The sequence below is a fragment of the Grammomys surdaster genome, unplaced genomic scaffold (genome assembly GCF_004785775.1).
Source record: "Grammomys surdaster isolate TR1022 unplaced genomic scaffold, NIH_TR_1.0 98, whole genome shotgun sequence".
Taxonomy (NCBI): Eukaryota; Metazoa; Chordata; class Mammalia; order Rodentia; family Muridae; genus Grammomys; species Grammomys surdaster.
Genome location: NW_021604577.1, coordinates 11482591 through 11506602, shown reverse-complemented (window position 1 = coordinate 11506602; position 24012 = coordinate 11482591). Strand labels below are relative to the sequence as shown.

Sequence of the window (24012 nt, the reverse complement as noted above, 5' to 3'; positions counted from 1 at the left end):
GTGATGTGTCCTTAAAGCTTAGGTTTGTTCCTTCCTTGCTGTTTACCTACAGTATGATCAAATTACATAGGGTCTCTGGGACTCAGTTACTGGTGCCTCAGATATATAGAATAGAGCCTGCATGATATAAGTTGTTACTTGTTACGGGATCACAGTTCACAGAGGATAAATATTCTCATTTCAAAGGGAGGATCAGGGGGATGGCAAGAGTAGACTGTAAAAAGAAAGACTTATACCCAGCAGGGCAACCATTAAATTCTGAAGCTCTGAGTTTGGCACCCAGGGTGTATGGCTTCAAGATAGGACTTCTGATTGGGCTTCAGTTGATCTGTGTTTATGGTTATTTTAGCTACTTTACTAATTGCTGTGAAAGAAATGCCTGACAAAAGCAAATTAAAGACAGAAGGTGTTATTTGATCTTATAATTTGATAGGCTACAGTCTATTATGGTGGGGGAAGTGTGATGCTGAGATCGTGAGGCGGCTGGTCACATGGCATTGACAGTCTGTAGAGAAAGATGAATGCTGACGCTCACCTCACTGTCTTCTTTTCATTCAGCCAGAGACCTCATGCGCGTGATCGGGGCATGCTGAGGCTCTGTCATACCACCTCAGTTAAGCCTATCTAGAAAATGCTTCATAGCATTTACAGAGGCTAGTTGTCCAGGTGACTTTAAATCCTGTTAGGTCCACATTCAATATTAACCACCACAGTAGTCCTGCAGCTCGCAGCACACATGGCCACTCTGTTGAGTTGTCCCCATGCAGTGACTACAGCTTTCTTTTGCAGATCTCTAGTGTTCCTGGAATTGCAGCATTCTGGGTTCTCTGTTTTAACTGGCTTTACCTACATCGATTCTCATATGGGCTCCTTAGAAGCTTATTGCAAAGATGCAATGGAGCTACAGGTGTCTTAGCTTCTCAAGCTTTCTCAGAAGTCTCCATCCAAGTCTCTGTGTTACATGGCTTTTCCTAGATGTGAACAAATGTCCAGTCACCCCAGATAGGGCCCTGACCACAACCAAAGAAACAGTTCCGCCCATGCAGACCACAGAGAGTGAACCAGTCAGTTTCTTGGTGTTAGTTATGCCACAACATAAAAGAATGTGGATGACACAAAGACAGCTACATAACTAATAAGCTGTCCCAGCACGGTTGGGGACTTCTGGAAGCGACACCCTGGAACTGTCTGTACAGCCTATTTGTAGTCCAGCTTATTTGACATTCTCCTCTCCCTTACAGCCATTACTGCTTCTAAAGCCTTAGCGGGTAGATCTGTGAGTCCAGTGCATCTCACTGACTTCCCAAGGGTTTTGTGCCTAGCTCCAGAAGGGAGTACTGCTGTTCTGAGGACATAGCTACAAAATACTCAAGGACCCTGTTTTAGTTTGGATTTTACTGCTATGAAAGAGATACCACAATCAAGGCAACTCTTATAAGGACAACATTTAATTGGGGCTGGCTTACAGGTTCAGAGGTTCAGTCCATTGTCATCAAGGCAGGAAACATGGCAGCCTCCAGGCAGACATGGCCTGGAGGAGGTGAGAGTTCTATAATTTCATCCAAAGGAGGTGAGGAGCAGACTGTCCTTAGACAGCTAGGAAGAGGGTCTCAAAGCCCACCTTCCATGGTGACACACTTCCTCCAGTGAGGCCACACCTCCTAATAGTGCCACTCTCTGGGTCAAGTATATATAAACCATCACATTCCACTTCCTGGTCATCATTGGCTTGTTCAAACACCTGATTCTATGGGGACCATACTTAGAATTGCATAATAAAAACATACATTTACTCCATTTCCAAAGTCCCTATAGTCTATAGCAATTTCAACAATGTTCAAAGTCCAAGTCTCTTCTGAGATTCATGCAGTCTCTTTATTGTAATCCTTTATCAAACCAAAATCAAAAAGCAGATCACATACCTTCATCATAATGTGATGTACAATACTATTCCAAAACATGGTGGGGGAATCCTAGACAAAAGCAAGACCAAAACCGGCTGGGAAAACTCCAAACTCTGCGTCTCCGTGTCTGATGTCCAGCTATTCTCAGCTTTACTGACTACAACACACTTCTTTCTCTTGGGTCTTTGGCTCTGAAATTACGGAATTAAAGGCATGCACAACCATGCTTGGGGTTAGGTTACATTCGTGCAGAGTTCAGCTACCCCATCAATCAGAGGTCTAACTGAGCTGGCAACAGAACTCAGTGTCTTCCACTTGATGGTGGTTTTACAGACATCCAGAATGCATAAGTTATGGGGTGTCTGGTGGTTTAAATATGATTGTTCCAGGGTGTGGCAGTATTAGGAGGTGTGACCTTGTTGGAGGAAGTGTGTCACCGTGGGGGTGGGCTTTGAGACCCTCTTCCTAGCTCCAAAAGCCTAAGAATATCATAGGTTTATTACAGTGACAAACCCACTTCTCTGCACCAGATTTCCATATTAGTGATGTCCGTGTTTCTGTGACCACCGTGCTTGATAGAATCACCCTAAGAAATCAAGAGTTTATACTGGCTGATGGTTCAGCGTGCCATACTTTGTGATAGAGAGCTGTGGAGTGTCTCAGTCCATGGAAGTGGGGGCATTTGACAGTGATGGTCACTTTGCTGCATATAGGCCTCAGAAAGCACAAGGAATGGGGTTCGAGGATAGCCTTTGAAGTTCTGTTTCCTGTGCCTTACTTAGATTAGCCTCCCCCTATGGTTCCACCGCCACCACAAACATTCTTGGGAACAAACAAAATATGAGTCCAATGGGAAACAGTTCATTCACTTTCAAAGCATGACAGCATGTGGTCTGTTTTTAGGTCTTTGAAAAGATATAAGGTACATGTCTTGTTGTCTTTTGATGTTTTCTGTATGTTGATACTCATTTATTCCATTACTATCATGAACATCTATAATTATGACATATTATCTCAGTTAAATAGAAGATGATTAGTAATTTCTCTTTCTGTAAGGAGGCTGACTAAGTATTTTTGGACTAACTCATGTTCTGTCTTACCTCCTAAACCTTGCCTTTGTAGTGCTGAAACCTTCATATACAGCAGGCAAGTGGAGGGTTGACTGCACTGTAATGTCACTTTATGAACAGATACCGATGACAGGTTGGATGTATAACATAATCATCTCATATTAAAGCCTATTATTGCACCAGGGCTTTCTTTGTACTTTTGTCAAACATAATTTTGTCATATGCTTGTGGGTTTTGTTGTAGACTAGATTGTATTGTCCCATTTATCTGTGTCTCTCTCTCTTTGCTAGTGTTATGTAGTCTTAATTTCTGAGTCTTTTATGCTTTAAATCATATTGTCCCCCAACTTTTTTTCTTACAGACTCATGTAATCATTCTGCTACTTAGACTGCCAGAAATATATTTTAAATCACTTTGCTTACATCTGTAGGGCATTTTACTAGGATCAAATGTTTTTATTTGTATCTTTTGGATACAAACTCTTTATCATTTGAGGTCATTGTTCTGATTCTTACTATTGGTCCAAGTTTCAGAAAAGAAGAAAGTAATATTGATGGATCAAAGGATAACTTAAGAAATGTGACATTTCATGCAAGGGTTTTTCACTTAGATTGCAGAGTTGTCAGTCAGAATTTGCATGGTATCTGAAATCAATTGAAACGTGAGCCTACGAACAGTTACTTCAGCAAAATTCTTAACTGATTATCAGAACTGTGTTAAGTGAGACAGCTGGAGGCATTATCACGAGTTTATAAATGATTAAAATTCTTTTGTATATTTCTAATTCTTTTGTATATTAATGAGATATCTATTGTTTGTCAACTATGTTTTATATAATGCCATTTATTACTGTAAATTTGTAATTAAACCAGAAATTTTTGTGTCATGCATGCTTCCATTAAACTCTATTAACCAAATATCATTTTTATATAAAACTGAAAACCTTATATATTTTATATGTTTCATAGTACTTCTTCTGAAAAGATAAAATGTTTAATTTTGGTGTGACAGTAAGTGATACAGTACATGGTTTATTAGTTGAAGGCCTCAGTATAACTTTTCTGAAAATAATTTTGTTGATTTCTTAATTCATCTTTAGCAGGATGATGAATGATCCCCTTCAGAATATTATGTCAGACTTATTAACTTGCATCTTATAATGTATTAACATTGAAAATCTGGTCTCACTTCTTAATATCCTGTGTGAGAAAGAGGCAATGATGGTATTATACATCTAACTTGTAATCCTGTGTCTGTACATAAAATGCTGTTACAATACTTGCCTGTTGTATATGCATGTTTCAGCACTACAAAGGCTAGATTTAAGAAATGTGTAAGCTAATCTAAAAATATTTGATCTCTTCCTCCTAATAGAAAAAAAATTTACTAATTCCTGTTCTACTTAATTTTAATTGAGATAATATCATGTCATTAACATTTGATGTCTGTAAGAAACACATCCCCAAGATTTCATAAGCAAAATAGGAACAGCAGCCCTTTCTCTTCCTAATTTAAGTACTCAGCATGTCAGACAGAGCACACAAGCCTCACTATGGCAGTTCAGGTGTATTTACTAGGACATGAAGCATCATTACATATAATTTTAGGACTGATCCCACAAATCAATTTTAAAGTCCGAAAGATAACTCTATATATCTGATAATTATTTAGCCTTTGATAAGAAATTGATTTTAACTTAAAAATTGTTCATTGCTAGCTGTAGACTTTAATACTAGACTAAATTCCATTGTCTCAAATGTTTAAAAAATGTGATGACTTATTGATTTAAAACATTTGAATTCCTTATTTCTCTCTCCTTAAAGTAACAGTTTCTCGTATTATAATACTCCCCAAACTACTGTAAATATTATATAGAAATCTCACCTACATCATGTTCTGTAAATTATCTCAGATATACAAATTGGATAACATAACTACATTATATCTTCATCTGGTTTTATATAATTCTTTGACACTAAGATTCAAGCTTATACCGTAGTAATCAAAATATTTTAAATATTACTAGAAGTCTGCCAATGTAAATCTTATCATCAATCCAGTGTCCCTTTGATTTTATGTTTAATAACTATGAAATTTTGAAGCATTCCCACCGATTTATTTTGGAAGCTACAGTGATCAGCGCATCGTCTCATTCTCGATGCAACAGCGTAGCTCTGTGCAGCACATGAGGCGGTCAGAAGTCCTCTTAGCTCACAGGAAGTGAGGGCGGTGCTGCCAGTGTTCAAGTACTTCCTCTGTGACATAAACCCCAAAAGTGTATTATAGATTTCTGCTATGATTTTTAAATTACAAAACATTAGGTAACTTTCATTTATTTTATTTTATTTTGTCAAACAAGCTCTTATTAAGCAGTATGTTTAAAATGTAGTTTATTTTGGAGAAGCTATGAAAGAGAAGACTATTGTTCTTCTGGAGATGTGAACTGAAGCAGCGTTAACGTTAGACGTCGAGAGACGCTCTTTGTGTATAATTAGTGTCACCAGATCTTACTGCTGACTCATAGCGCGCCAGTGTGTACAGACCTAGCTTTTCCTGCAATGCGTTTCTCTGTTAAATCGCTGTTTAAAAACAGCTACTTTTTCCGATTGTAGTGACTCTTTTTTTTTTATTCACTTGTGACATTTGGAACAATTTTGCAGTATACCTACCAGTTGTCTTTATTATGTTTACTGTCATCCTTTTTGTGATAAATATGAAATCCCAGAAGAGTGAACGCGGGAGGTCCTCAGAAGACAGGAGACTGAACTGTAGACTTTCTAGTTAGAATATTAAAATGAGCATCGGTGACTTTTAAGTCCCTGTCCTTTGCTAATATCCACCACAGTGCGTCCTTTAATTTACTTGAATTAATCATTGCTTAAATTCTGTTTCCAATATATCATTCAGAATGTCTTTACTGTTAGTATACTTATTTAATTCATCCATATTAACAAGCATTTCAGTAAACAATTATTATTAGAAAATGCATTTATGGAGATACGTTGTTTTTCTCTTTCAATTGAATGTTTCTATAAAATATGAAAATGGAAAAAAATACGGTCCAATATTGGTCAGCCTGTATGTTTGGTGTGTTTGTATCACAGGTTTAGCAATGCCTTTTTAGATTTAATTTAGTGTAATTATTTGTCATTGTTTGAGGGAACATGAACTTTGTAAGAAAAATGCTTGCTTTGTTTTTACGTGTGACAGTGTCCAAGGAAAGAAAGGAAATAGTTTCTGGTAAGAATTGTAAGAACAGGAATAAACATCATGATGAGAAAGAGTGCTTCTATCACTGGGGAACTGTCTTCATCTAAACACATATGAACAGTTGATCCTTGTCGTCATATACAGCAGTAAACATTAATAACTTAACAGTCTGAAGTCAGAGCAGAAGATGGAGAGCGTTATTGGAAGACGGAGCCGAGCAGGTGCCACTTTAATATGTTCAGTGTCATGGCCGACTCTAAAGACTAGGCGAATGAAATTACTCGAGGTTCTAAAGATTTAAAAAGCGAACTCATTTTGCCGCACTAAAGAAATGCTACTGATCAGGCTTTCTGTGTCCCTTTTTTCTAGGCTAGAAAATATTAACCCTGAAGAAAATGACATGGTAAGCCATTCTCTGAGGAGATTTCTTGATGTCAGTCTTATATCTTAGAGGCTTAAGTTCAATTGAGTGGGTTTCAAGAACTAAGATGTGGGAAAAAGAAGAATTGACACACTAATAATGTACATCTTTGCTGCAATATGAAAATTCAATAACTTCACTCAGTCAATTTACAATTCACATGTGCCTATTAATTAAAACCCTATATTAAATAAAATATATTAAAACCTCATGTCTGACTAACATATAATGGTGTTGGTAGACATTACAGGAATTACTGAACAGAATAAACAATGCAGACACTGGGGTAGCTATTCAGAAGAATGGAGCTGTGATTGTGGATAGAATCTGCAAGACCAAGGAGTGTAGAAAGAGGATAACTGCAGAAGAAATGAATGCAGTCCTGGAAGAGCGGGATGCGGCTTTGTCTCAGGTAACCGCGTCGACCAGAAAAACGCACAGGGGCCATTCCCTTCTCTGTTTTAAAACCCTGCAACGTGAATCCTCCCCAGATGTACAATACGTCCCTTTTAGAAAGTTTAATCATGTATAAAGACATGCATTTCCTTGCATACACACACACATACACAATTATGCTTTGTTCCTATCTCATCTCTAATTTCCACAGTTTACAGTATATAATCAATACCATAATATTTCAATATATCAAAATATTGCCATTTTGTACCACTTTTATGAATCTGCATCCTCTTTATAAGTTAGTGAATATTTTCTGGGTAAGACAGAATGTCTTATAAAATGTTAAACTGCCATAAAATCCCCTTGTCTTTTTTAGTCACTTTATATCGCATTTCATGCTTGCATTGCTCTTTTCTATGTGATAAGACTGTTTGGGTTTTGTTGTTGTTGTTGTTTGTTTTTTAGTTTTTAGTCCCAATTGCATGAGTTGTTACATTTTCATTCAAAATTAGCATATTCTTTTATGAACATACTTGGCATTTCCTGTTCTAACTCAACTCTCTCCTTCCTGTCTGAGGATTCTCAGTCCGTCACAGCCCTCTTAAGGAGTGTGAAGTTCCCCTCAGAGTTGCACCACAGGGCCTGCACCCCGATTCCTCCTTCATGTAGCTTAGTCTTGGTCCTTCTGTCCTTCCCACACACAACTTTGAAATTATGCACAAGACAATATGCTTAGCGTCCGTTGTGACTGTGCTCACTACATATGTGGTATTGCAGCCCTTGCCGGGTGACCAGTGTAGGGTCTGTCTCACCACTTTTCAGCCTACTCCTGCCAGTGTGCTAGCCTCTTAGTTCCTCTACTAATGTGTGACATGACTCTTCACTCCGTTTGCCCAGTGGCCGGTGGCCCTATCCTGCTCTTAGTATCCGTCTTCATTTTAGGCATATTCATCGACGGTCTCCAACTGTCTAGGTCATTTCCTCTGGAACTTTGATGCCTCGGTGTTTTCACCTTCATCAGTGCCTGTTTCAGTGGATCTCGCTGAGTCTGTGTTTTAAATCTCAGATTGTTTGTGTCCATTTGTCACCTCAGCTATCTTGGCTTCCTTAGCTCAGCATAATCATCACCGACTTTTGTATAACTCACGTCTCTTCTCTCTTGTCAACTAGTTTTGGCAGTTAACACTTCCTACTTCTGTATAATGTATTCTGGTTACTGACTCCTTATCTCTTCTTATCTTCCTTTAATCCCCGACTACACTGTCCACCACCATAACTTTCCCAGATTCATGACTGTGTGTGTGTGTGTGTGAGAGAGAGAGAGAGAGAGGGAGAGGGAGAGGGAGATTGATTTTAACCAGGGTTATCTGTTACAAGTGGATGGGGACTATGCACTGGAGTGTGGTGTTGGAGTCACAGTACTCTTTCTCTTAATCTGTCAATAGTCGGTATTTCAGCGATGAGGAGTGGGGCTACCTGAATGGCTTCCGCCAGAGTTTGATTGCTGAAGAGCCAGTGGTCTTGTTCAGACCAGTGCAGCCATCCACAGCTGCTCTGAGTGTCTGCTTGCACTAACTATGTCTCACTAAGAACTATTCTATTCACAGCTATCCTCCTTGGTTTCTGACTCTTCTGTTCTTTTTTTCCCATTAATTTATTTATTTATGCACTTTACATCCTGATCACAGGACCCCTTTCTCCTCCTAATCCCCTCCTCAGAAAGCCCCTCCCCATAGCCTCCCCTTCTCCAACAAGGGGGATGCCCCCTTGGGTACCAACCCTCCCTGGCACATCAAGTCACTGCAGACCAGGCACATCCTCTTCCACTGAGGTCAGACAGGTTTGGGGAACAGGATTCACAGGCGGGCAAGAGTCGGAACAGCCCTCATTCCAGTTGTTGGGGAAGTGGCATGAACATTAAGCTACACATCTGTCTCATATGTGCAGGGCCTTCGGGGTCAGTCCAGGACATTTATGCTTTTTGGTTGGTTCAGTCTCTGGCATACCCCCAGTTAGTTGACTCTGTTGGTCTTCTGTGGAATCCTATTCCTTCTGCGTCCTTCAGTCCTTCCCCTAGCTCTTCCACAGGAATCCCAAATCTCCATGTAATGTTTGGCTGTGGGTCTTTGTGTCTGTTTTGGTCAGCTGCTGGGTGGAGCCTCCTAGAGGACAGTTATGCTAGGCTCCTGTCTGCAAGCATCACAGAGTACCACTGATAGTGTCAGGGATTGGTTCAGGCCCAGGATGGGTCTCAGGTTGGGCCTGTCATTGGTTGACTCTTCCCTTGGTTTCTGCTCCATCTTTATCTCTGCACTTCTAGTAGGCAAGACACACTTTGGGGTGAAGGTTTTGCGGGTGGGTTAGTGTCCTTATCCCTCCACTAGGGGTTCTGCCTGGCTACAGGAGGGGTCCACTTCAGGCCCCATATTCCCAGAATCTAAGAATCTCAGAAGAGTCGCCCTCAGACTCCCTTGAGGCTCCCCATTCCATGTCTCTGGCATGTCCTAGAGATGCTTCACCTCCCCACTCCGCCCTGTTCAGCCCACCCACTGCCAGTTTCCATCACTCTCCATGTCGTCTTCCCTGGCTCTCCCTGCACTTCATCCCGTCCCCATTCCCCTCCCTGTCCCCTCTCCCGTCTAGTCCCTCCATCTATCCAATTCTCATGCCTGTGTTATTTCCCCTACCGAGCGGAATTCAAGCATCCTCCCTTCAGCCCTCCTTGTTACCTAGCTTCTTTGAGTCTGTGGATTGTCGTATGGTTATCCTATACTTTCTAGCTAATGCTCCCTTATAAGTGAGTACATACCATGCATGTTCTTTTGAGTCTGAGTTAACCTCATTCAGGATGATGTTGTCTAGTTCCATCCATTACCTACAAAGTTTATGATATTCTTGTTTTTAAAGCCACATAGTATTTCATTATGTAAGTGAACCATATTTTATTTATTTATTCTTCTGGTGAGAGACATCTGGGTTGTTTCCAGCTTCTGCTATTACAAATAAGCTGCAATGAACACAGTGGAGCAAGTGTACTTGAGGTCTGGTGGGGCATCTTTTGATGTACCCAAGAGTGGTATAGCTAGGACTGGATGTAGAACTATTACCAATTTTGTGAGAAACTGCCAAATTGCTTTCCACGGTGGCTGTATAAGGTTTCACTCCTACCAGCAATGTTGGAATGTTCCTCTCCAGCATGTTCTGTCCCTTGAGTTTTTTCATCTTAGCCATTCTGACGGGAATAAGGTAGGATCTCAGAGTTGTTATGGTGTATATTTCCCTGATGACTAAGCATGTTGGCATATTTTTAAGTGTTTCTTAGCCATTAGAGAATCCTCTGTTGAAAATTCTCTGTTTAATGCTGCATCACATTTTTTTTTTCAAATCGTAATTTTTACTCATTCACACAGGGGTTATAAACACAGAAAGGCAGGATGTGGGGAACGGGGTGACACTGGAGTGTGAGTTTTCAGGCTGGTAAATTGTCACAAAAGCTGCCTGTTGACATTAGCTTATAGCCATCTGTTTCAATGTTTTTCCACTGAGACCCAAGACTTGGTGTTAGTATACATGTATGACAGGCCTATTGCTGATTTTAGGCCTATGGCTGATTTTAGGCCTTCAGTGGGTAAGCAGGGCTGCCCCTGACATCTCCTCCCTTCTCTAAGTATAGAAGGGCTGTGGCGATTCTAATCTTGAGAAGGCGGGGATAGAGGCCTGACCTCCAGTAATTGAAGGGGACCTTGTAATGGCTCTGGTCCCCCTGTCGTTGTCCAGTGAGGCATGAGGGCCATACCCATCCTGATGTCTTTTTCCTGGAGAGGGGGTACTTTTGACATCAGCCCCTAGTTGCATCACATTTTTAAATTGGGTTAGTTGGTCTTTGATGTCTTAGTTCTTTATATATTTTGGATACTAGCCCTCTGTCAGATGTATAGTTGGTGAAGCTCTTTCCCCATTCTGTGGTGTACTGTTTTGTCCTATTGACTGTGTCCTTTGCCTTACAAAAACTTTTCAGTTTTATGAGGTTCGGTTTATTAATTGCTGATCTAGTGTTTGAGGTATTGATGTTCTGTTCAGGAAGTTGTTTCCTGTACCAATGCATTGAAAGCTATCCCCTACTTTGTCTTCTATTAGATTTAGTGTTTCTGGTTTTACGTTGAGGTCTTTGATCCAGTTGGACTCGAGCTTTATGCAGGGTGATAAATATGGACCTATTTGCAATCTGGCCATACCATCCTGAACAGGCCCAGTCTCATCTGATTGTGGAAGCTAAGCTGGACTGGGTCTGGTTAGTAGTTAGATGGGAGACACTTACGTTCTTTGTGCCCCCCTGATCTGCAGTGTTTCCTGAGCCTCATGGAGATGCCAGGAGTGACTAGTTTAGAGCTGAGCACTCATTCCCATGCCACTTAGTTCTCAGCACCTCATGCTTTGCAGCTGTGTTTCGTGAGAAATAGCTCAGTTTCAGTATGTTTCCTTCTTTCCTTTTTATTTCGTCTTACTCGCCAGGTAAAATGAAAACATACTTAATCTCCATTTCACAGCTTTGTGGGGCAAGGAGACTTCATACAGACTTGCAAACTGAACTGAATTCCATGAGCATTGTGAGCAAATAGGCTCTTATTGGTTTGCAATAAATACTCTTACTTTCTAGTAGTACTTTACCCTATGGGGGACATTTCACTTCTTGTCCTTTGGTGTGCCTCTACTACATTCAGAAGGAGAACTTTGCATGTCCCTAGCAACTTCAGCATCTCTGCCTCACTGCACTTTACCTGCATCCTCTATCTCTTCCCTTTACATCAGTGATTTTCAATCTGTGAATTGTGATCCCTTTGGGGGATATTTGACCCGTTGACAGGGGTCATGTAACACCATCAGAAAATACAGGTATTTACTTAATGATCCATAACAGCAGTGAAATTATGGGTAGCAATGAAAAGAGTTTTATAGTTTGGGGTCTCTATAACGTGAGGAAATGCATTAAAGGGATCTTCTTTTACTGTGTGCCTCCATTTAAAGACCACCTTTCTACTCTACTTTTAGTTCGTGTTGCCACTTAACTAAATGTCTTCTAATTCATAAAATGTTTCTAGTAAGTCAGTTTTTCTTTGTTCAAGATGCTATGCTCCTTGTTGTGGCTAGAGGTATGTCTTGGTCTAGTTGAGTTTCACTCTTGTACTGTGGTGAGGTCTCTTGAACTGAAAGCTAAGTGTTCATAAGGACTCTATTTCTCAAACATCATGTATTCTAGTGTCTGTCTCCTCATTCTAAGACTTCAAAACAGGATTCTTCAATGATGTCTTGTCAGTCCTGTACCACTGCAGAAGTCCTCTACCTGCCCTGGTTCAGTTCCTCAGCTACTCTCCATTCGTAGGGCCTGTAACCTCTAAGGTTAGAAAAGACTGTAGACAAGTTCTTACGGCTTAGCTTTCCCTGAACTTGCAATGTAGTAAGGCTGGTCTTGAACGTGAGATCCTCCTGCCTCTGCTGGAAGTGAAGGCGTGTGCCAGCACACTCCCTGTTTAGAATCTTAAGATCCACAAGTCCCATCTCGATGTCAGTACATTAAACTTGTAAGTCAGACACTGCTTTTGAATTTTTTGTTCACTACCAAGTGTATTTAATTTTAAATCATTCTACTATTGAGGAGATACCTGAATTCATTTTTAATTACTTGGAAAAATATAGTATAAGCTCAGATATTAGAGATTTTATCAATTATTTTCTTAAGTTCATGAAAAATAGGTGCATGTTGCATGATTAAATACTGACTGTTACCCATTCCTTAGTTTAAAAAACTCTACAAAAATGCAGCATTTTCATTGAGTGATATCTACAATCCAGTGAAAATGCAGATTAATATCATGAAAATTATTTCTATTTTCAGATATAAAACTGATTTTTACAAGAATAGCTAAGGAATTACCTATTCATCCCAGTTCCTTCCTACCTTTTCTTCCATCTGGATCTACCATCTCTTTCTCATGACAAAACAAACAGGTATTTAAGAGATTATCTCTCACATATATATATATATATGTATCTCACATTGAAATAGGACAAAACAAACAGAAACAGGAAATAGAGGCCAAGACACTAGAAACAGATATAGAAGAAGAGAAGCATTCATTCATGCACACTCAGGAATCCCATAAAAACACAAAATTGGAAACCATAATACATAAGCAAAGGACCTGTGGGGTAAAAATAAAAATAAATTTCAAAGATAAAATTTAAAAAGAAAAAAAAGAGCCCTGACATGGCATTATTAGACAAGGACTCTCCAAAGATGCTGTCCAGTTTATTTTCTACGGCCTACCCTTAAGAGTAGTTGTTTTCCCAATGAGACTCCCTTGGATAAAACTAAAGTTTTATTTGGAAGTGGTTGTCAATTGGAGATAACTTCTGGAGTAGGGATGATGGGCTACATCCACTTCTTTCAGCTCAATGACCCCATCTGGTGCATGTTTATGCATGCTGCCTCATCCTCTGTGAGTTCATGTGTGTCAGCCCTGCTGTGTTTAGAAGGCCTTGTCCCCATGGTGTCCTCCATTCCCTGAGCCCCGAGGGGATGGATCTGATAGACGGATTTGATGGATTTGATAGGTCCGTTTGATGGATTCAGGGCTGAGTGTTCCGAAGTCTCTCACTCTCTGCGTATTGTCTAGATGAGGGTCTTTATTTTCATTCCCATCTACGGCAGGATGAAGCTGTCTTGTGATTATACCCTCCATTCGGAGTGGTTTTATTACTACATTCCATTATAAAACAGTAATATTTGTTTTCTCCCCGTCCCTGGGTCGTCTAGTCTCAGGTGTATGCTTTTGTCAGGTTATGGGTTCAATCTCATAGAGTGGACTTTAAGTCAAATCAGATATTGGTTGGTTGCTCCCACAAGTTTATGGCAGAATTATTCTGAAGGCAGGACTGTAGGCTTATATTTTTCAAAACCTTCTTTAATAAGCTTATTTAAGTGCTTTAACCTCCCTTCTAGCCCACCACCCTCCATAGGTAGTGGAAAGGAAGTTTCTAGGGCCTGGCTTTTGTTGATTGTGTGTGTGTGTGTGTGTGTGTGTGTGTGTGTGTGTGTGTGTTTTTGTGGGTCTTTAGCCCTCTGGATAACTTTAATCCCTGGATGTTCCTATTGTAGTAGGTACTGGGAGGGGACCTAACCTCAATAACCCTGGTGTGGCAAGCCTCTGATGGCTGTCCCTGGTCTGTATGGTTCTGAATCAGCAGGTGTGATGAGGGTAGGTGAAGAGGTGGTAGAAGTGTTGGGGTCCAATGGGGATAGCAAGCTGCTCAGGGCACCTGGAGGTGCCTGAGAGGTTTTAGTGAGCAGGGAAGATGGGTGCTGGAATGGAATTTAACCTGTATGGTTCCAGATCAGCAGGTCTAATGTAGGTAGGGAGAAGGGTAGCGGGATAATGGAAGGTCTGCTGGGGTTAGCAAGCACTTCAGGGCAGCTGGGGGTCAGTTTTTTTTTTTTTTACATATTAGTACTATTCCATTATATTAATGTGCTACCTTTTCATCATTCATCTGTTGAGAGTCATCTAGGTCCTTTTCAGTTTCTGGCTATTATGAATAGAGCTGCTATGTACACGGTTAAGCAAGTGTCTTTGTCATAGGATAAAGTGACTCTGGGGTATATGTCCCAGAGTGGTATAGCTGGATCTTATGGTAGATTGATACCTATCTTCTGAGGAACAGCTGAACTGATTTTCATAGTGGCTCTACAAGTTTTCATTCTGATCAGTAATGGTTGAGAATTCCCTTTTCTCTACATTCTTACCACTATGTGCTGTCATTTTTTAAAAATTAATCATAGCCATCTGAGGGGTGTAAGATAAAAATCTTAAAATAGTTAGGCAACACTAACTGACTCTGTGGAGAAAAAAGAAATCTCATAATTTGGTTGGTAGGGTGGCTGAGAGTTTGGAGAAGGTATGTGGGAGAAGTTGGAAGTTAATATAATCAAAATACATTACATGAAATTCTCAAAGGATTAATGAACATATTATTAATAAAAAGAAGAAACTACATGGATACATTAATTCAAATTCACATCATGCAGATTTCACCAGTTTTTAATTAATATCTTTGTATTATTGCTCCAGGACCAGTCCTGGGCACCAGATTGCATTCATAGTTTCTACCTCGTCTCTGCTACTCGGTGATGAGTTCTTAATCTTTCCTTTCTTTGAGAGGTTTTGCATTGTGCTTTTAAAAATAGCACTAAATTATTTATATTTTTGCCATAATTAAGTTAGATTTTGAGTTTTATAAAAATAACAAATTTATATCTCTTTACTTTTAAAGCTATTTAAATAATTAGGCATTTTCTAGCCACAGTGCCTTCTACATAATTCCAGGAAAACTTCAGTCTCATTCTTAATATACTGAACATTGTCAAACTCAGCGATCTCTCTAACAGAATCTAACAAATGTCCCATAGTCCCACAAAGATAGATATGTCAGTCTTTTCCGATGACAGTTTACTGTGACTTTAAAGCCTTTCAATTGTCTCCATCTTTTAGAAGTTCTACCCTTCCCAACATTGCCACGCTGTAGATCAAAGCTCCTTTAGAAGACACATTCGGCCCATCACCAAACCATTGTACCACAGTAACAAAGCATTCAGTTTGTTAAATGTAAGGATTTTCACAGAATCAAACGTTTAAGAATTCTGTAGAACAGCCGGGTGGTGGTGGCGCATGTCTTTAATCCCAGCACTCGGGAGGCAGAGGCAGGCGGATTTCTGAGTTCGAGGCCAGCCTGGTCTACAGAGTGAGTTCCAGGACAGCTCAGGCTACACAGAGAAACCTTGTCTCGAAAAACCAAAAAAAAAAAAAAAAAGAAGAAGAAGAAGAATTCTGTAGAACCCTGGAGATGAACTAAAGATAACCAAACTACTACATTAAGGAGTTGATCAATGATAATTTTCAGTTTAGCCCCATATCCATCTTCTCTATATGCCTCGTCATTAGTACTCATTTAAGCTTCGAAATTTCACAGATAAATTGTTTCAAATATATTCAAATATCTATGTTATTGATTATTCCTAGCTATTATTATTGCTAGTTACTATTATTGCTAGTTGTGCTAAGAGATACAGCTGGGTCCATGTTAGACATAAATAAGCAACAGCAGAACTATATGACCAGGAGGAGAGTTTTACCATTAGTATTAGCTAATTTAGCATTTAGATTAATAGCAGAAGCTTATTTTTTTTTCCTTTGGGACCTGGAAACGTTAGGTTAGCTTTAGGTTAATTTTTACTTACAAAGGCAGGCTTGACACAAGGAAGCATGGGCTTTGTTCTCATTTGAGTGTAGTTATACTTCTACCGATCTCATGATGAAACTCAGTGTGGTGATGTTGGCAAGGGACTCAGTGGGTGCTGTTTTATTACAGATGAGGCCTCATAGGAAAATTAGTACCATCCAGTACGAATGGTCACACTCTTTCCAGCACTAGAGCAGCTAATAGCAGATCAAATCTGTCCAAGTTTGGCTTCTTCGACACTGTCTTCCTTTTTCTCTTGCACAAGTGCCTGCTAGTCTTTTCACCTTTCTACCATGCTTAGACTCAGTGAAAGATCCTCAGCAGAAGCTGAAACGACGCTGCTTCCTAATTCTGCACTCCAGACTCTTTAACTGTGAATAAAGGAAATCTTCTTCTCAGAAACTAACCAGTTATATGTGTTTTGTTACTGGTTTAGGGAATGGACTTACATGGGCTTCATTTAATATTTGTAGTTCATGGAATATTCTTTGAAGTTTTCATTAATTGGGTCCCAGTTGGAACCTTAGTTGTTAGCTAAGAGCCCAGACCTTGAGACATGAATAAATCGTGTAGGAATAGGGGTTGGTATGTGGGAGTTAACCAAATGACCCAGAGGGTACTTAAATAGTATGTTAGAGGATACACTAAAGTATGTTCAAAACAGTAAGGCCACAGTATTGTCATAAAGACTTACAATCCAAAGGGGACGAGGAAAACAAGGGGTAAATTTTTTATATGCATGAGTGTTTAATACCCAACTCACACGTGATGGATAAAATGGAGATGCCTCTTGGATTAGTTTCTTCTTTTCCACAGATAGGGACTTTGACTATGCTGTCAGGTTTGAAAAGCAGTATCTCAGAAATGGTTTCAGAGGAGCACGGAGGCTGTGATTGACAGCCTAGGATTGAAGCACAAAGAGGCAATCCAGGCACTGCAAGTCTTTCTCTTTCTAGGCAAAAAATCTTAGCAATCTTTAATTTTCCCCTGGATTTCCTTTACTTTAATACCTTCTTGTATTTGGTATCTTGGTAGTATATTAAAGCTTAATAAGTATCATATATTTCTATCCTATGAATACTCTTCAAAGAATCTTAACTTATAATACTTTCTAGGAGTAGGTAATTTCAAATATCTAAATTCAGAATGAACTCTTTCAATTTGTATGTTTTAAAAATTGCTTTATTTTTGAAACATTTCTTTTTTGCCCTTTATTGAGAATAGATGTTTCTCATATCTCTTCCTGGTTGTAGTCTGCCCCCCCACCCACCCACCTATCTGATCCACTCCCTCTCTTCTCTCATTATAAGACAAATAGGCTTTTAAGGGATAATAATAAAGTGTAACCAAATCAAATATAATAAGATAGAAAAAAACTATAATATCAGAATTAGACAAGACAAACAACATAAAGAGCCCAAGAGAAGACACAAGAATCAGAGACCAGCTTGTTCACACATTCAGGAGTCCTATAGAAACACTAAACTAATAGCCTATATGTGTGTGTGTACATGTGTATGTGTGTATGTATGTGTGCAGAGGACTCGGTGTGAGCCCTGCAGACCTCTGAATGCTGCCTCCGTCTCTGTAAATTCCTATGAGCTTTGATGATGTTGATTTAGAGGCCCTTGTTCTCCTGGTGCCCTCCGTCCCCTCTGACTCTTACAGTCTTTTTCTCCTCTCCTGTGGCGTTCCCTGAGTTTTGAAGGGAAGGATTTGATGGAGACTTCCCACTTAGGACAGAGAGGATTCCAAGGTCTCTCATTCTCTGCATAATATCTGGCTCTGGCTCTCTATGTTTGTCCCCATCGGCTGCAGGGGAAGCCTCTCTGATGATGGAGGAGCACGAAGTTGAGTGCCGTTAGGAGGGGGTCATTTTATTGCTACCTGGTTTTTTCCCCTAAGACCAGTAATATTTAGTCTTCCCCTATGTCTCTGGGCTGTCTAGTCTCCAAAATATTTTTAAATAACTTATATAACTTAATTTATATGGATATAATAACACTTTATTATTTTGCCTGGGCTAAAAAAAATAATACAACTCATAACTCCTGTGTCCAGAGCTCACAAGCACAAAAGGCAGAGAGACCATAGGATCACCACTAGGGTAGTTAAAGAAATTCAGCTCAGCAGTTCTCTAGCCAGATTTCTGTCTCTCCATAGGCCCATACACCACACCATGATTTAGCTCTGGAAATCCAGCACAGAAATAGAAACAAAACTGTAGGAAGACAATTTGTCAATGTGGAAAGCACACTGATCTACTGTTTTGTAAACATGTTTTGGCTTTATGCATGGTTATCCCTGTCACTGAACTTAATTCTCTGGTTAGTCTTCCTTCTGCTTTTCATTTAAAGACCAATTTAAATATTTCTTCCATAACATTTCTTTTATGAAGTGACGCTGTCCTTTCTTCTTGTACTTGACTTTGTACCCTGTTACAGCATTTGCCATACTATACTATAATTAGTTAATTTTATGGCTATCATATTTTCTATCATGAAGATAGGAACTATTTTTGTGTGATTTATTTGTGATAGCCTGTGACATTGTAGCTACTAGATATATATCTGGTGAATTGATGAACCATTGAACTTATTAGTTTTATTAGACTGATGCATAAATGGACAGTTTTTAATCAATTTCCAAGTGTTGTAAATCAAAGTGGTGGAATATTATCCATCTGTTCATGTTCTGCAGATTGCCAATTATGTGCCTTATGTTGGGTCTTGGCAATAATCCCATGGTCATCACCATCCAATAATGAAGAGTTCTGATTCTTGTAGAACTTATAATTTTGTAATGAGGTATAAGAAATGACCAAATAAAAGTATTATTAGGTAGTTGCGTAATTAACACAAAAAGGTAATGGAGAAGGACTGTGGTTGGTGATGGAATTAATGAAGTGATCAAAACAGGACTCTGTTAAGGTAAATAGATGAATTAAGTTTTAAAAAGAAGATGATTGAGCCATGCAAAAATTTGTAGAGAATACATGCCTTCAGAAAGGAAGTATTCAACAGTACCATATGAATAAGCTAGTATAGTTAAGTTTATAATTTTATATTTTAAATTTATATTCAATTTTAAATTTATTTAATGTGAAGTATTATAAGGTAGGATTTCATTGGAAGGTGATGAAGTAAAGACATAGGCAGGAGACAGATCTGAATTTTCCTGTAAGTAGATCTCATCAGCAGGAGAAATAGTGTTTAAATTAGAAACAAGAAAGAAACCGTTGGACTAGTCCCATTAAAGATAGCATGCATAGTGTTTCTTAGAGGAGCCAAACCAGATCTAGAAAAGGGAGCTCACTCAGAAGAGGCTTTGATAGCTCTATAAGCTTTGATGATGGGTGGGCTGTGGGCAGAAGGGAACAGAAAGTCATGGCTGATCTCCGTTATTTGCTCTCGGACACTGTCGATATTTGCTGTTGTGGAAAGTTGTTTGGGGGAAGGATAAGAATATTTAGTAAGATGAAGTAATATTGATCAAGGAGTTGTTTATTGTGTCCTCAACATACAGTTAATTAAGTCTGCGATACTTTACATATAGCTCTCGCTGTTCCGGTTAGTTCTTATAGCCAGTTATGCTATTTCTTCATATGAATAGTAGTTGGTTTGACCCAGAACCACGTATTTACAAAGTTGTAATGGAACCATGTCGGAAGTCGGGTGACTCTGTGCATAGATCTGTCTCTGAACTCCACTCTGTTGCATTGATGTAATTCCTTTATTTCTCAAAGATGCTCTGTACCTGTGACAGTATTTTTCTGTCTCAGTCTATGATAGTGCAATAATCTAGCATTGCCCTTTTCCCCAGTATCTCATTAACTATAAAACATTCTTCACCTCATCATTTTCCACTAAAAAAACAAAAACAAAAACAAAACAAAGCAAAAAAACCTCGATATTTAATAGGAATTGAGATGAGCTAAAGGAATATTGGCAATTTAGAATAATGAATCTTCCAGGTGATTCAGTTTTTCATAAAAACTATTTCTTTTCACACATTGGTTTAGATGTATCCCACAAAATGTTGCCATGTGATATGATACTTTCAATTATTTTTTTCATTTTTACACATAGGTTTAGATTTTCTGTTCCTGTGCCTTTATGAGAGTTCCTATAAACCAGTCAGGCAGTGGTTATATACTTCATATCATCTCTAAAGTCCTGTCCATAGTCTTGGTGTATTAAATACCCAGCAGTATCCATAACTAAAGTTATCTCTCTGAAGATCAGCATTGTTAAAAGTCTTCAGCATTGTTTGTAATAGGACAAGGAGGAGCTTTAGGAACCTAGTTCCATTTTCAGTGTTGTCAGTGTGGTTCAAACTGGTCCTGCCTTCCAGAACAGGTCCTGTTCTGAGCACAACATGTGAAAAGCAACCCTGGCAAGACTGCATGGAATGAGCATGTAGCCTGGGAACTCATGTTGAACACATTTGATACCAAGAGTCACTGAGTCCTTCAGAATTGGAGCAGGAGTGGATGGGTGGGTGGGGAGGACCCTCATAGAGGCAAAGCGAAGGGGGTAGGGGGATTGTGGGGTTGTGGAGGAGTAATCGGGAAGGGGGTTATCATTTGAGATGTACACAAATGGAATGATTAATTAAAAACAATTACAAATAAAAAATACAGCCTCACTTTGATTTCGTTTTTCTAAGATGGGGTTTTGGAAAGGGCACTGAGGTGTATAGTAGGCGTCTGGAGAAACTAGACAGCGTTTATCAATCCATTTACAAAATTCAAATTGGCTCGTTCATTCAGGATCTATTATTATGAGAAAATTTTTCACTTAATATCTTAATGTATTATACAGACATGGGTATTACATTTTTTTCTTTAAAGAAACAAATAGTTACTAAAATATTTCATGTGTTTCTGCAAACAATCCAAGAGGAACGCAGATCTATCAGGCAATATACTTGTCCTTAGTCCTAAGAACTGGATGCTTCAGCATAAACCTTGCATTCTCAAGGCCTTCTAGCTTTTGAAAAGGCTCTGGCTATGCTTGTCCATTTGCATACAGGTTTGTTTGATTAATTGCTACTTGACTTATCTATCGTAATGCTAAGCTTTGGGATCATAAAAGATCATACTCCCAAACCTCTTCCTGGAATTAATTTAAATATTTAATGTCAAAACCTTGGAAAGATTCAGAGGAAAATGATTTCTTTTGTTACTAGTAGACTGTTTCAGTACGATTCCTTAAAAAAACAAAAGTTGCGTATTAATTCATTATTCTTATCTCCCATGTATAGTAAAAATTGTGGCATTAGTAAGATGCAGTTAAATTATGTAATAATGTACATACTTAAATTTTATTCCATCTAAAATTTCTGTAAGTGTGTAACTCATAAATATGTAAAGGAAGTTGAGTTTTCAGAGGTTTCTTTAAATTATCATTGAAAAAAATCAAAGTTTTTTATTTTTAGTCTCTGATTTTTTTTTTTATTCACAATGTTGATTTTAGATAAAATTTACAGTCACAAGTAAAAGATGGGATTATTAAATGGGCAATTTGATGCTTATGTTCCCATGCCCACATCCCTGTGAGTGTCTAGAACACTTCGATGTTTTCATATTCGAAGAGGTTTCTATTATTTATACCCTCTTCCATTATCCCTGCTCAATCCAAGGAGCTTCTCTGATTTGTTTAAACTACAGATTTGCTTTTTATTTATAAAACTTCATGTACACAGAATCATTTGGTTAGCAAAATATTTGTGTGTTCATTTTCCCGTAAGTCTATTCATTTTTATTAGGAAGTAACATTTTTCATTGTGTAATATTACATTTGTATTCAGTCTTCTGTAAATGCTCGTTATAATCATTCCAGTTATACTCTGTCAGATGGCTATGACAGTTCCCATACAAGGATCTCTTTGTGTGGATGCATGTTTTCTTTTCCTTGGTCAAATATCCGAGTCAGAAAAGAGAAATATACTCATTTTTAAGTAAAATATATTCTTTCATAGAAGAGACTGCATTATTTTATATTCAGTAATTGCAGTTCAGCTGCCCCACATACACTAATCAATGCTGTTGTCAATCCTCGTCATGCTAGTAGATGCGCAGTGGTGTGGCATCCTCTTTTAACATACACTTCTCAGTGACTAACAGCATCGCACGCTTTATATACTTACCTTCTAGCAGTCATGCTTTTCTCTTTCAAATAGTTCTTTAAATCTTTTATCAATTTTCAATTTGGCAATTTGCCTTTATTATTGTTGACTTATAGATCGTTATGGATTCTGAAATATATATATATATATATATATATATCATACTTTCTCCTAGTTTTTATTTACCTGTTCATTTTATTTTATTGAAAATATTTAACCTTTCTATTTTTGCGTATGGGTGTTCTGCCTCCTTGTATGTCTATATATCACAGCCTGCAGTACCCTCAGTCCACAACAGGGCATCAGCTTCACTGGGCCCGTGGTACAGACAGTTGTGAACTGTTATGGAAGGACTGGGAATTAAGTGTGTATCATCTGGAAAAGTGACAGGGTTCTTCCTGCTGAGTCATCTTCCCAGGACAGAAGTTTTTGGTTTTAGTGGTCAAATCTAACTACTCATGTGTTTTGTTTTTTCTGAAAAAAATTTTTTTTACTTACTTCAAGAGTCCAAATATATTCTCCTATACTTTCTTCTTTGAAGTTGATTTAATTTTTATTTTTGTGATTTATTTTTAATATGTGTGACAGATGAATATCTGGTTCTAGCATCATTGATGGGAAGACTTTTCCTATGAAATGGCTCTGGTGGCGTTTTCTGATAATCATTTGTCCTTGTGACTGTGTCTGTGTCAGAACACACTACTCTAGTTTAGTGATTCTTTGTCTCCTCCTGTGTCAGTGTCACACTGACCTGATTACTGTAAACTTTGTAGTCAGGTATTTCAAGGCTTTCCACTTTACTTTATTAAGACTAGAGTTATTTATTCTATTTGCATTTCCAATGTCCAAACCATTTCTGGTCAGGTTTTGATTGAGACTCCGTTGGCTCCGTGGGCAAGGAGAGTCAGAAGAGATTGATGAGAATGTGGGAAAGCCAAGTCAGTCCCCGGAGTCTCCTGTCCTACTGGAAAATATATGTTAATAGCGTTTTTATTATTCTATAAGAATGTTACACAATATAATTTGATCATATTTGTTTCCCTTCCCAAATTCTCTTCCACTGCTGCACCAACCCAACTTTATATTCTATCTCTTAAAAAAGAGAAAGAGAGAGAGAAAGAGAAAAAAAGTTTAATATCCATTGTTTGTATTGGCTGACTACTAAGCACAGGACCTGTCCCGGAACATGGTTGATACATCTAGTGTCACTCCATTAAAAACATTGATTTTTTTCATTCACCCAGCAGCCATCAATTACAGATTGCTTAGTAGCAAGGGGCAGGACTTTGTCCACTTCTCTTACTTGTTTCTGAGACTTTTTCTGGGTTGAACTTATACATGCTGTCAGTCTCTGCGTTCATATGTTGCATGTGCCTTGTTGTGTCTGGAAAAGTTTGTTTCCTTGAAATCATCCACCACTTGTGGCTCCTAAAGTCTTTCCTCCCTCGCTTCTGCATAGATCCACAAGCTGAAAATGGAAAGGTGTTACTGGCATCCTATTTAGGAATCAGCATTGTATAATCTCTTATTTTTTGCACAAACTGTAGATTTCTCTGTTAATTACTATCTACTGCAAGAAGCTTCT

At 38.7% G+C, this 24012-nt stretch overlaps 1 protein-coding gene across 1 annotated transcript in view; it reads left to right on the top strand.

The window, feature by feature from the left end:
- Mipol1 (mirror-image polydactyly 1) overlaps nt 1-24012 on the top strand; it is a 240412-nt gene that overhangs the window by 100047 nt on the left and 116353 nt on the right. Inside the window, exons 6-7 of the mRNA XM_028782398.1 lie at nt 6554-6587; nt 6847-7017. Coding sequence (XP_028638231.1) covers nt 6554-6587; nt 6847-7017 — 205 coding nt within the window. The remainder of the gene's footprint in view (nt 1-6553; nt 6588-6846; nt 7018-24012) is intronic.